The 13,507-nt window shown below is 42.1% G+C and overlaps 1 protein-coding gene across 10 annotated transcripts in view; it reads right to left on the minus strand.

Annotated features, from left to right (window-relative positions):
* Positions 1 to 4,238: 4,238 nt before the first annotated feature.
* NRIP1 (nuclear receptor interacting protein 1) overlaps positions 4,239 to 13,507 on the minus strand; it is a 92,739-nt gene continuing 83,470 nt past the window's right edge. For all 10 annotated transcript variants that reach the window (XM_068144440.1, XM_068144439.1, XM_068144436.1 and 7 more), the window contains one exon: positions 4,239 to 13,434. In XM_068144440.1, the coding sequence (XP_068000541.1) occupies positions 9,595 to 13,080 (3,486 nt within the window). In that variant the 5' untranslated portion in view covers positions 13,081 to 13,434 and the 3' untranslated portion in view covers positions 4,239 to 9,594. The remainder of the gene's footprint in view (positions 13,435 to 13,507) is intronic.

The raw sequence follows: 13,507 nt of genomic DNA on the forward strand, positions 1-13,507 counted from the left end.
ACTGGGCAAAAAGAATCAAGATGGGGGACAGTTACTTCTCCATCTCTCCCCAAGACCTCAAGATGAAACAAAGGCATATGCTAAGTTTAATACCAGAGGCAGGCATGAAGTTTATCTAACTAGCCCAGTCACAAATCACTAATGTCTGTTTTGTGTTAAATTCTGTGCAAGTTAATCAGAAAAGAAACCTGGAAATAGTGACAAATCTCTGTATTTGTCAAGAGCAAGCAGTCCTTGAAAAGCCAAATCAAAGTGAGCTGCTGTGGGCTTGGATCAGCGCATAGTCCTTCATCACCGGCATTGACATTTACCAGCAGAGAGGATTTTCATGCCCTAAATTTATGCCATGGTCCCTTTGAGTCACTCTGACAATCAAAAGGAAATAAAAATATTATCAACAATTATTACCTGCATGTCCTAGCCAGCGCTCAAGGCTCTCATCGAGTCCCTGAAGGCATTCCCAAGGGTGCATTACACATCTGTAATGTGCCAAGCTGTGTCATACATAAAAACATTGCCATTGCATTCTTCGCTTTCAAAATCACATTTTTCTTGACCAAGTTAACAACCAATGAAGAATAACCACAGAATCAATGTTAGGGCTTGGATTGGACCTCCAGAGATCAAGTCCAACCCCCCAGCCAAAGCAGGATCACCTAGGGCAGGCCATGTTTGTAGCACTGCAACAAGTTTTTCTGCTCTGATAAAGATTTTGATGACACACAAGCCAGCACATGATCTACCAGAGTCCACATCTGCCCTTGATGCCCAGAATGCTACAGATAATTTCACTGAGCAGCGTAAGAATGAGCTGGCAAGTCCCACAAACAACTGCTATATTTTTTTCCCCACCATATGTTGAACTCTCTGAAGCAGAAACTTGGATTTTTTTAGTGCAGCAGCTGTTTTGTGAACAACAATCAGCATAACACTTATCTTTTGGTTTTGTGAGAAACCAACAGGAGAGCAAGGAGATTCCACACGACAGCAGGTCTGTCTGTAAAGAGCTCAGCGGTGATTTGGGGCATTTTTGCTTGAGTTTGTGATGAATCACTATGAAAATTGTTGTTAATGCTCAGAGTGAAATGTTTCTCAGAATAATTATCACAGAATCATAGAATTTCCTGGATTGCAAAGGACCTCTAAAGGTCTAAAGGAACAAGGTCTAAAGGAACAAGAGGACACAGTCTCAGGCTGCGCCAGGGGAGGTTCAGGTTGGATATTAGGAAGAAGTTCTACACAGAGAGAGTGATTGCCCATTGGAATGGGCTGCCCAAGGAGGTGGTGGAGTCGCCATCACTGGAGGTGTTCAGGAGGAGACTTGATGGGGTGCTTGGTGCCATGGGTTAGTTGTTTAGGTGGGTTGGATTGGTTGATGGGTTGGACACGATGATCTTGAAGGTCTCTTCCAACCTGTTTTGGTTTATTCTAAAAATAAAGGTTTATTCTAAATTTAGTCCAACCTCCCTGACAGTAAGCAGAGACATCCTCAACTAGATCAGGTTGCCCAGAGCCCCATCGAGCCTCAGCCTGAATACCTCCAGGGATGGGGCCTCAACTGCCTCTATGAGCAACCTGTTCCAGTGCTCAGCCACCCTCATTGTAACTTTTTCCTAGCATCCAGCACCTGTTCAACATCCTCATCACTCCACTGGACATGTATCACATAACACATGCTCAGCTCCACAGGCCTGTTTGTTCTGTGGTAGACACAAAGCAAGTTTTACTTGGTGTCATACCACAACAAATTTAATAAATACAGTGAAGTTGTTACAAGTGCCTGAGCTCCCTGAGTAAGAAAGCAAAAACACCCAGTGATGTTCAGGTGCTCCAAGGAACTGTTTCAGGGCATCACCACTTAAGAAAGAAAGGCACACCACTGGTTTCGCTTGGTGGGTAGAATTAAAAACAAAGGAAGCAATTCAGCGAGGAAGCATGTTTCAGGAATGATTTCCAAGCTGCAGTGCCATTAGAAGACCAGACTGACTAGATGACTTTTGCATGTGGATGTATTCTGACATAGCCATTCATCTCTCAAATCAGGGGCAAGTCTACTGAGAGAGAGAAGTATCTATGCAGAGGCCTGAAGAGCTGAGTAGCAGTGGTGGTACTTGAAGATGACATATGTAAAAGCAGACAGTATCCCAACCTTATTCCATTTATGGAATCAGAGAATGTTGTTGGTTGGAAAAGACTTCCAAGATCATCAAATCCAACCATGAACTTACCACCACCATATCCCAAAGTGCCATGTCCACACATCTCTTGAACATCTCCAGGGACCCTACCTCCCTGGTCAACCTGTTCCAATGCCTGACCACTCTTCCAGTAAAGAAACTCTTCCTGAGATCCAATCTAAACCTACCCTAGCAGAGTTTCAGGCCCTTTCCTCTCATCACTTGATCCTAAAGATAGAATACCAATCTTCACCAGGCTCCAACCTCATTTTCAGGTAGTTGTAGTCAGCAGAGGTCTCTCCTCTGCTGCTTCTTCTCCAGCCTAAACAATCCCAGTTCCCTCAGCCATTCCTCGTAAGACTTGTTTTCTATACCCCTCACCAGCTTTGCTGCCCTTCTGTGATGGCCAAACAAAATGCTTGAGATCCATGGAGTTAGAATTAGAGTTTCAAAACTAATTTTATGGACAATTTATGCTCTCCAGAAAGCTTCCAGAGAACTTCAGGCATACATAGCTATTGCTAAGAGATGAGAAAACACAGGAGTCATGAGAACAGCTGGTACCTTTACCCCAGAGTCATAACACAAGTGATTTGTGTTCAACTGCACAGCTCCAGGCACAGTGTGACAGAACAAGAGGCCACAGTTGCAAGCTGCATCAGGAGAGGTTTAGTTTGGATGTTAGGAAGAGTGATTTGCCATTGGAATGAACTGTCCAGGGAGGTGGTGGAGTGTCCATCACTGGAAGTGTTTAAAAGAAGATTGGATGAGGCACTTAGTGCCATGGTTTAGTTGATTAGATGGTGTTGGGTGACAGGTTGGACTTGATGATCTCAGAGGTCTTTTCCAATGTGGTTAATTCTGTATTCTGTATCTTGCACCATCATTGGAGATGTTCAGGAGGAGACTTGATGGGGTGCTTGGTGCCATGGTTTAGTTGTTTAGGTGGGTTGGATTGGTTGATGGGTTGGACACGATGATCTTGAAGGTCTCTTCCAACCTGTCTGGTGTATTCTATTCTACTCTATTCTATTCCTAAACTGACTGTAACTAAAAAGTCCTCTCTGTGAACAGCCCAAAGCAGATTTTGCTGGGGAAAACACCCCTTTCCTGCCCTGCATGGGGGACCTCAAAACCACTGCAACATTTGTTTAAAATTATTTTTGCATGAAAATTCCCATTGAGAGGTTTCCAGTTTATGGTCACTGACTTTAAGTCGAGAAGCAGAAGGGTATCTGAATAAAACATAATACAGGGCTTTGTAAAGCTGCTAATGTGATTTAGATAGTTTCATTTCCAGCTCCATGACTCTGCTTCCAGTCAGCAGCCACGCCACAGGCTGCATCCCCGAGTTCCTTGAGGTACTTCACACAGTATCACACAGTATAACTAAGGTTGGAAGAGACCTTGAGGATCATTGAGTCCAACCTGTCACCCCAGACCTCATGACTAGACCATGGCACCAAGTGCCACGTCTAATCTCCTCTTGAACGCCTCCAGGGCATGTCAAAAAGCAAAGCCTTGGGGATGAATTGCAAACATTTAAAATCCCACACATAAGGACTCAATCAGTACATCATCAGCAGTCTTGACAGTCCTGTGGTATGTAAGGTACAATTTGAGGCTGAGATAGAATAGAATAGAATTAACCACATTGGAAAAGACCTTCAAGATCATTGAATCCAACCTATCATCCAACACTACCTAATCAACTAAACCATGGCAACAGGCACCCCCCATCCAGTCTCTTCTTTAACACCTCTAGTGATGGTGACTCCACCACCTCCCTGGGCAGCCCATTCCAATGATGAACGACTCGCTCGGCGAAGAACGTTCTCCTCACCTCGAGTCTAAACCTCCCCCGGCGCAGCTTCTACTTCTAGTTGTCAGCTTCTACTTCTAGTTGCCAGCTTCTACTTCTAGTTGTCAGCTTCTACTTCTAGTTGCCAGCTTCTACTTCTAGTTGCCAGACTTACATTAGCCACGCCAACGCAAAGAGCACGCCGACGCCCTGACAAGGGACAGCGCAGGCGAAAGAAAGCAGATTCCCAAAGCCATCGAGACAATGTATTTCTCTCATTTATTCAAATCTTCTGCAGGAAGTAAACACTGAAAGATTTAAAAAAACTTCACACTGCAGTTATGTACAGTTCTGTGACATCACATGAGGAAAGGAATTTCTAATTAAAAAAAACAAAACAAAGAAATGAGAGCAGTCAGATAAATTACTGCAGACACATCACGAGGAAATCGGTTGCGGTAACATCCCAGACTCTTATGTACGGCAATGAGAATCGATATTCCTTCGTTTCGCAGGGATGGAAGAGTCCTGGTACAACGTTTCAGTTATGCAAAATGGGAGTCCTGAACTTACATGACCGATTCGAGTTGCGTGAGTACTTCGTGGTTCAGAAGTAGTTTTGCACTTTTGTTGTTGCTGTTGTTGTTTTGTCTTTTTTTTGTTGTTGTTTTGTTAATTATTATTATTATTATTATTTTCCCCCCAGACCCTTTTGATTTGAAGCACATTCTTTCACAAAGCTAAAATACCACAGCAGAAGTCGTGTCCAGAAGTGGAATACTGTTGTGTGTTTCGAACTGACCTGACTTAAGACATCTTTCATTACTTCTTTTATTTCTTTCTTTTCGTGTGGTTGTTTGTTTTTTCTTTTGCCAACGCACAGATGCACAGGGTCCCCCATGCACTTCTCATGCAGCAGGTAATCACAACTTTAAATAAAAGTAGTTTTCTATACATTCTTCCAGACTTGCAACTGTATACATACATGCAAAAGGTTTTTTTTTCTTTTTAAACTTATGTGATCCTATTTACAGTTATACATGGAATATACATAACCCCCCAAAAAATAAAACAACCAAACGACCAAACGAGATTAAAAGGTTTTGTGTTTTGTTTTGTTTCTTCCTTTGCATTAGAACAATACAAAATATGTATTTTTTTTTTTTCATTAAGGAAACCGCTATTTACATCACCTTTTAAAAACCAATTTCAACGTGTTATAGGTGTAACAAGTCAAGATTATTTACATTATGTATAAATATATATAATATATACTTACCAGTTTACTCCTCTGTTAAGGTGTGGCAGAGAACAAACTGGTAACAGCGTGTCACTGACGTCAATGAGAGCTGTTAATACTTTCACCACCATTGAAGAGGGAAAATTTAAACCACTCATTTCTTTCCTTTTAAAAATATTTGCAAATTAAAAAAATTTTAAAACGTTGCTAAGAGTAAATGGCTAAGAAAAGTGACAATTATGGCTGATTTCCCTTTTGATCTCACTGTGTTTAGAAACTCCTCGAGCTGAGCCGCTTGGTATCAGCAGGGAAGCCCTCCAGCAAAACACCTGACTCTGTGGTCATGCCTTACCCCTCCATTACTTCCTCAAACTTTGGCAGAGGAGACACTAGAAATCTGGTTTTCTAAGTCCTGTACACTTTCCTCTGGACAGAAAAGGCCTATCTACATGGAAATTACAAGTCAGCCCCCAAATCTAGCTGGCTTGAACGCTACACTACCAGTGGGTGAACGGGCTTGAGCCTCAAGCAAGGCATTGGGCAGTTAGCAACCCACATGCTGCTGCTGCAACTGTTCTCAGTTAACTGAGGTTAAAGTTAATTCAGGTATAGATCCCAAGGGGCTGTAATTACAGCTATAAATGTGGTATAGACACATCCCTAATTCACTTCTTCACTGCTCTATGAGGCAGAGGCAGCTTTCCCCCAGGAGTCTGACCTAGCTACAGCTGGGACATGTTCTCTCCCTCCCTCCCTGCTCCTTCGACAGATCACACAACAGTACCCACCAATCCTGCATGGCAGCAATCCTGCACAACTACTGCTGCCAACACCAGAGAAGGCCCTCTTTTTATTCAAGTCTGTACCCTAAAGGCCTAGCTGAAACTTCAGCCTCCTGAGTTTGCAGAGCTGTCTTGGAAGCTTCCACTCCCACACAGTGAGGAAGCCAAAACACATATCCTTGCAGGTAGATGTCTACTGAATCAAGCAGACAGGCGTTGTCAAAACTACCAAGCCATTGATCAACAAGTGACCTTGGTTTGTCATTCACCTGCAGGGACTAGTACAAATGAAGGATCTGAGGTGCTCGGGAAAACATGGCCAACCGTGCCAGTCCTTCTGCTGAAACAACTAAGCCTGTTCCTGCACCCTGCTGTTGTGATGGAAAAGTCCCCAAGACAGCGATGGTGACTTGTTTTTACTCACCCCTGATACCAGATTAAAATGAAGATACATTTAAAAAAAATAAAAGAATAAAGAGCCTTTGGTCCTCAGGTTTAACAGTTGTAAATATGGGTGGGGTCTAGCTCCTAGGGAGGGGTAACCTGCTGGATACTGCAGAATTTCATACAGGCGACTGCTGCCTGCTTAGCAGCTGACTGAAGAGCCTTCAGCTGGCATACCCTACCCTCTCTCAAGGGCCTTGCCTTGCAGTGTCTAGAAGAGGCAAGATTTCTTCCATGCACAGCAGTCCTAAACTCCACTTCCTGGGGGTTAGTTTACTGACGTCCGTGAGAATGTTAATACCCTTTCATCAACATCATCTAAAAAGAGACAGCTAAGTCATTAACTGGTCAAGTCCTAACATTTTAACTTAAATGTTTTATAAAACTGTAAAAACTAAATGTTCCAAAGTATATATTATAACAATAGACTACCACAGAATAAATACATAGGCAAGCACACTCCTAGACTCCAATATCAATTTTTGTTAGGGTTAGACCCTCCTTTCTTTTAACCCTCTCAACTTTGTTCTGATGGATTTTTTTTCCTAGCCAGATTATTTCCCACCTCTTTAAGCTGCATTTTTCTGTGGAGCCCTTCGAGTAACCTGTAGCCCTGTATTTACTCTGGGGACCATCTATTATTCTATACTGTATACATTTCCTAGCTATATACATGTTGCTTCAAGAAAAATAAATCAATTAAGACTTTAAGAGACATTTAGTGGATGGCATAAATACCATCTTCTTAGTATTTCTGCTGGGTTGACTCATATAAAAAGACTTCAGTTCCACTGTCAATCCAAAATATACTTTTTTCTCAGGAAGGGTTTTTCTATGAGACATCTGAACTGCCATTGGGCCACTTAGAAATGCAGTATTAAAGACAAACAAAATTTTATTTGTATACTTCAGACAATGACATTTAAAATGATACTAGATTTGTGTGAAGGTTTTAAAATAGAAATCTTCTTTGTACAGCCCATTAATATATTATGCTTCATCCAAATAACATAAAAATATATCTTTAAATTGCTCTGTTATTCCTCGTATAAACCAGGGGGAATGCTTCGTATTGGATACTGCCAAATAGTTGTGTTCTCTAAAAAGAAGGTATCCCTCAGGTGGGGGGGAGGGGGAGTAAAACAGAATAGTGGTGCATTTTCCAGCTGGCAAAGAGATGTCCCTTTCAGTAGGGACTGCACTGGAAAGAGGGGAAACTGATCCCAGGCAGCGGGGGGAGGAGGAAGCAGAGACAACAGCTTGCTCTGCCTCGACAAGCCGAAGGTCTAGGAAAAGGATCTCTGAAACCAAACCAGGAAGAAAAGTGCAAAATGCCCCATCACTCATCTCTGGTATGCAAACACGAGATGGACAGATACAGCAGTTTTGTCATGTCATCAACTCTCAATGGTGAAAACAGTCAAAATTAAAGCAGTGTAGGTTTTATTACCTATCCAAGACAGTAAGCAACTGCTGTGTGCGGATAGCACAGGGGATTAGCAGGGAAATTCAAAGCTACAGAGGTTGCTCGCTTTTTTTTTTCCCTAGGGAGTAAAAAGTTCAGCAAAACTTTTGGTTGCCAATAATGTATATAATTTAGGGCAACTGGATTTTGTCCTCCTCCTCCCCCATGAGAAATGAGAGCTGTAAATGGAGTTAACATTGACAGTGCTAACAGGAAAGCAGAGCCGCACGGCTCTTCCCCAGCCAGCAATTCTTTTAAAGTGTCACAGCTTTGACCGCAATTTTCAGTTACTCCCATCTCAGGCTGATATTGCCAGATGTTACAAATCACAGCACAGGTGGGGACTGAGGAAAAGGGCAGAGGAGGATTTCTTGGACATGTCTCACTATCCATTAAAGAACATGACAAACCCCACAATTTTATCCCTGGTGCAACCTGAAAAGTTATTCTAAAGCCAGATTTTCTGCAGTGAAAGGCTAGTTCATTAAACCATGCATCAGCTGTTGAGAGAGTAATAAATATTGGCAGGATATGGATTCTTCTCCCTAGTTGTAGGAAGAGGCCAACACATATTTCAATAAAATCCTATTGCATCTTCAGGTGGAAGTCTGGCGTGCTGCTTTAATGCAGCTGGTGTTCTTCTGTAGGGAGAGTGCAGGATGGTGGTAAACAGAAAATGTATTTCATTTGCTTCACAAACAATCCACCACTTTCCTCCCCAAAACATGTCTGTTAAGCTTCCTTAACTGCATTAAGAGGCATTTTGGCTTTCCCCTTTTAAGCAGGGAAGTGAGAGGAAGCGTGCTGACAAATGGACTCATGCAGTACTTGCACGGCCTATGAAAATCTGCCTTTTGTATATAAAAACCTAGGGAGAAAAAAACAAAACCTTAATTAAAACTCATAACTATGGCTAAGGATTTTGAGGAAAGCATTTGCCAGGAGCGGGGCAAGGAAGGAAACCAGATTTTACACCACCATTCTGGCAGGACCACAATGGTAACACAAATTTTGGAAGCACTAAAAGAAAAAAATACATTTCAGTGCGTTAGTAACACTGACAGCGGGTTTTCCAACAGGAGGAGCTAAGACCTTGGACAGACTGCCCCATTGCTTAGAAGTTATTCTTAAAATCTCACAAAACATATTAAACATTTAAAAAGAAAAAGTCCACTGCCTCTATGCTCAGGTTACCAAAAAAAAAGTGAGGATTATTGTACAGAGATGGAGGGGGGAGGGAGGGGGAAACGCAGCATTACCATCACCTAGGCTGTACGTTTTACACCTTATGTTATACCCAAACAAAAAACCCAACCAACCCCGACTTGCAGAACCAAACAGGACTCTGATCAAAGAGTACTCATAACTTAAATCTGATACATAAATGTCTTGTACAAATTACCACCTTTCTAGTTGCCTTGTGACCAACTACCGTAAAGCAAATTTGTTATCTACATGTATTCTCTTAAATAACATCACCAGAAAAATAAGAAGGTTCTCAAATGAAAAGGGGTTTCCATTAGACCATGCTCTTCTAAAATCATGCTGAATTTATACAGTAGGTAAGTTCATACTCATTTTTTAGCCTTTTTTTTTTCTCTCTTTTTTTTTTTTTGTGTGTTGTTTTTTTTTTTTAACCAAAGATTCAAACCCACTGATTGTAAACTCATTGAGGAGGCTGTCGTTTATTCTGGCTCTTTTTTGATTGACAAAACCTTTTCCAGAAGTCCGTGCACTTCTCCATTCACACCGTGTTGATGAGAGGTCTTACTCCCCATATGGCTATTGTAAGGGCTTCTCAAGTTACTAAAAGGAGTTTTAAGCTCTGTGTCAGATGTCAACTCCTCTTTGATTGTAACTTGAGTTGAACTATCAGCAAATGAAGGGTCATTCCAAATCTCTTTGTCATGTGCTTCTTGGCTACTAACAGAGTTGCCGCCTTTCTGTAACATGTAGTACAATATTGGGTTGGTTTTGGTCAGTCTTGGAGAGTCTTTTTCATTATCATTCTTGTCCATACCTGTGATCACCCATCTGATGGGCCCTTTTTCACTGGGCATGGAGCACATGCCAAACTGGTCAGATTCAAGTCTAGATATTGTATTCCCCAAATGTTCAGGAAAGGGGGAAGTGGCAGGACTTTTTACTGCTACGGGATACTGAAATGTTCTATGATCTACGCAATTGTTCTGTTGTACAGGGCTTCCCATTAATGCATTTACTGAAGAAATGCTGAATTCAGGTTTATTAATTGTTGCACTGGTTTTGTTTCCTTTTTTCTTGCCCTCTGTTAGTATGCTGTTCCTATGTTGTGACAGATCTCTCTCACAGTTTTCTGAGAGAAGCAGCTGTTTCAACACATTGAAGCCTTTACCATCTCTAGACCAACTCCTGTTTTCACTTTCATTATTTGGACCATGACTTACAGCATATTTAAATTCAGCATCACTTCTGCTGAATTTCAGTTCTTGCTTGTTAAGCAAAGGCCCATACAGTGCCTCAGTAGAAGATGAGTGATTGTTTGCAGCATCAGACACATTACTTTTCATCTTTTTTAATGGACTTTCCAAAGGCTCAGCATGAAGCTTCCTTTTCTTCGGTACTGTGCAAAGACTCCTCGATTCGAGGTGTGTCAGCTCATTGCTTCGGTGACTTCTGTCCAGCTCATCCGCAGGATAGCTGTCTTGATTCTGCCTCAGCAACCTACTTAGCAGGCCATTTTTGGAAAAAGAGAAATCTTGAGGTGAAAGAGGCTCGGATTTCAACTCCTCAGATGCTGGAGAAGCAGCTGTGTTCCTCTTCAGTGAATGAGCAAATCCTTGAAATTTGTTACCCTTGCACTCTCTCACTTGTGCATTTGAATTATAAGGAACATTTGATTCTTCAGATGGTTCGGTTTTTATTTTCACCGTCAATATTTGCTCATTCAAAGCCTTATCTGTCTGTTCTTGAGAACTTTCATCTCTTAAAAGCATCCTCTCTTTCTTTTCACTTTTTCCTTTATTGGGAGTTCCCAGAAGCAGCTGAAGGACAGTGCGCCTTTCAAGGAGATTTTCTATTTCCGAACCTGGAAGTCCTTGTTCAGTGGGCGCGGGCTGACAACTGAATAGTTTGTTATTTTCTTCATGTGCACTCAATTTATTCGTAAGCAGAGGGCTGTTCAATCTATCAATCAAGCCAACAGGTTTATCTGTGTTCCCTGCTAGCAGCTGTTTGCTAGCTCTTTGTTCTTCACTTGACATGGAAGTCTGCATGCCGCACTGAGCAAGGTTCTGCAACAGCTTGCTGGCGCTGAATGCCGAAGAGTTCTGCGGACTATCGTTCCTGCTCAGCTTAGCTCCTTGAACTTCCTTGCTTTTAGAAAGGTCTATCAAGTGTTTAGATGCAGGATTCACTAGCCTGTCCGGCTGGATGGGGCAGACATATGGTGGCGAGCTGCGCTTGATGACCAACGACTGGTGTGAGAGATTTATAGGAGACTCTGCTTTTGCAGAAGCCAGCAAAGGTGGAGTGCTTAAGGGAGTAATTCGATTTGCACTGGGACTATCAGTAACAGGAGTCCTTTTACCAGTCTGTACAGTGAATTTTGCCACATCAGCTGCACTGTGTGGTCCCTGAGGGTCATTATTCTTGTCAACCTTTTCTTCACTCTTATGCCCAAGCAACAACTGAAGTAGTGTTACTTTTTGATGGGGATTCAGCTTTGAAGCTTTTGGAGTGTCTTTGTCTTCCTTGTTGTCTGGACAGGAAACTTTTGGATCCCAGCTATGAAGCAAGGTCTGAGTCAGGTTATCCAGTGATGTGGGTGGACCTGCATCTGGTTTATCTGCCCTCTGTTTAAAGGACAAGTCTATAGGAAGACAGTTAGAATGAGAGCTTTCATCATCACTGCTGTCATCCTCTGTAAAACTAGGGTTGTTGTCTGAATACTCATCAATAGTTGTTGGTGTGCTGCTGTCTTCAAAAATGCTGGCTCTCTCACTCTGTTCATGCCCTTTTATGTGTTTGGTGGTATTCTGGCTTTTCAGCAGATGCAAGAGCAAACTGTTGCTGGGAAAGGTTTTCAGGTTGCTCCTTTCCAAAGTACTTTTGTATCCCATAGTTTTGGGAGGTGAATGCATGATTCCCACTGAATTCTGAAATGGTGCCATATTGCCTTTACTAGGCACTGTTTTGGTTGATGAACCTGTTTGACCATTGAGATGGCTTGTCATTCCTTTTGCTAAACTGAATTGGCCAATATCTTTCTGAGTGCTTTCTTGTAATCTGGCCATAGCTGCAAGTCTCTCACTTGCTATTTGACTTGCATTTTGTGCTTTTAAAGCATGTTCCCTGGAGTACTGCTGCAAGTGAGCTTCACTTGAAAGAAGTAAAGCTAGCTGGCTGCATGCTACGCTGGGCTTTGGTGAAGCAGCGGGACTAGATCGTTTCTCTACCATGCTTGCAACAGCTTGTAACCTTGCAGCACATGACAGTGGCTCATTTATCACTTTAGGTCCACTCTGCACCACATGGGGAGATTCTATAAACCTCTCTTTGGGCAGGTTCTTTGTTATATCAGGCAGGCTGCTGTCCAGCTTCTGATCTTTTGTTTTGCTCTTCTTCAGCAGTGTCTTCAGGTGACTGGATGCAACACCATAGCACCTCAAATCTTTCTCCACTTCTGAAGAGTCATGGCTAAGGGAATACCCTTGCTCCTTAAGGCTTTGTCTAATCTGCTGTGACAGAGCAACACTCTGCAGCCTAGAGCTGAACGACTGAAGCAAAGAGGCAAGTAATGTGCTATCCTGTTTGCCTTTAGGCACATTTTCAACCATGCCAGCTAACAAAGCTTCCTTTTTTCCATCTAAATCCACAATGGAATCAGACAGCCGCCTTCTCTTTGCTGCATTCCAGTCTTCAGAAGACTGCAATAGTCTTGCTTTTTTGAGGTGCAGCATGCCAGATCCTCGATATGTATTTGTATTAAGAACTGGACCATTACTTTGACAGTTAGGAAATATATTTCCAGAAATCTTCAAGTTTTGATCCTCTCCGCTATGCCCAGTAGACTTTTTGTCAACTGCAGTACCTGAGCCTCCTGCTGCTTGATGCATCAGTAATCCCTCTAGATAAGTTAGAACAATAGAATCCTGGTGCATCTCAGAGCCAAGCTCTTCTCCATGAGTCATGTTCAATAAGAGTTTCCAAAAGGGCTCTGGTTCTATTCACTTCAAGACTAGTTTTGCTGTAGCTGAATTGAGATGCAGAGTTAAGAAACAGGTAGATGTCTAGAGTGTATTCTCACAGACTTTCAGAAACAACACAAAAAGTCATATTCCAAAGTAGGCTTCTTCCAGTGTATACTGTTTGATGAGACAGGTTTCCAATCATATCAATCTGATATCTAGAATACGTCTGAAAGGAGGAGCACTCAAAATGCGGTTCCAAGGTAACAAAGTTCCATCGAGTATTTTACGCCTTCTTTCTCCAGGAAGCCAGCTTGGTTTTCATCCTTTTCCATCTCCACCAAGCACATAAAATTCCTAAATGAAAACAAACAAACAAGAAAAACAGAAAGAAAAGATTTAGGATAAGACCTAACTTCATTATATATAT

Source organism: Melanerpes formicivorus, unplaced genomic scaffold (assembly GCF_026170545.1).
Source record: "Melanerpes formicivorus ecotype bairdi unplaced genomic scaffold, bMelFor1.0.p_v2 SCAF_11, whole genome shotgun sequence".
Taxonomy (NCBI): Eukaryota; Metazoa; Chordata; class Aves; order Piciformes; family Picidae; genus Melanerpes; species Melanerpes formicivorus.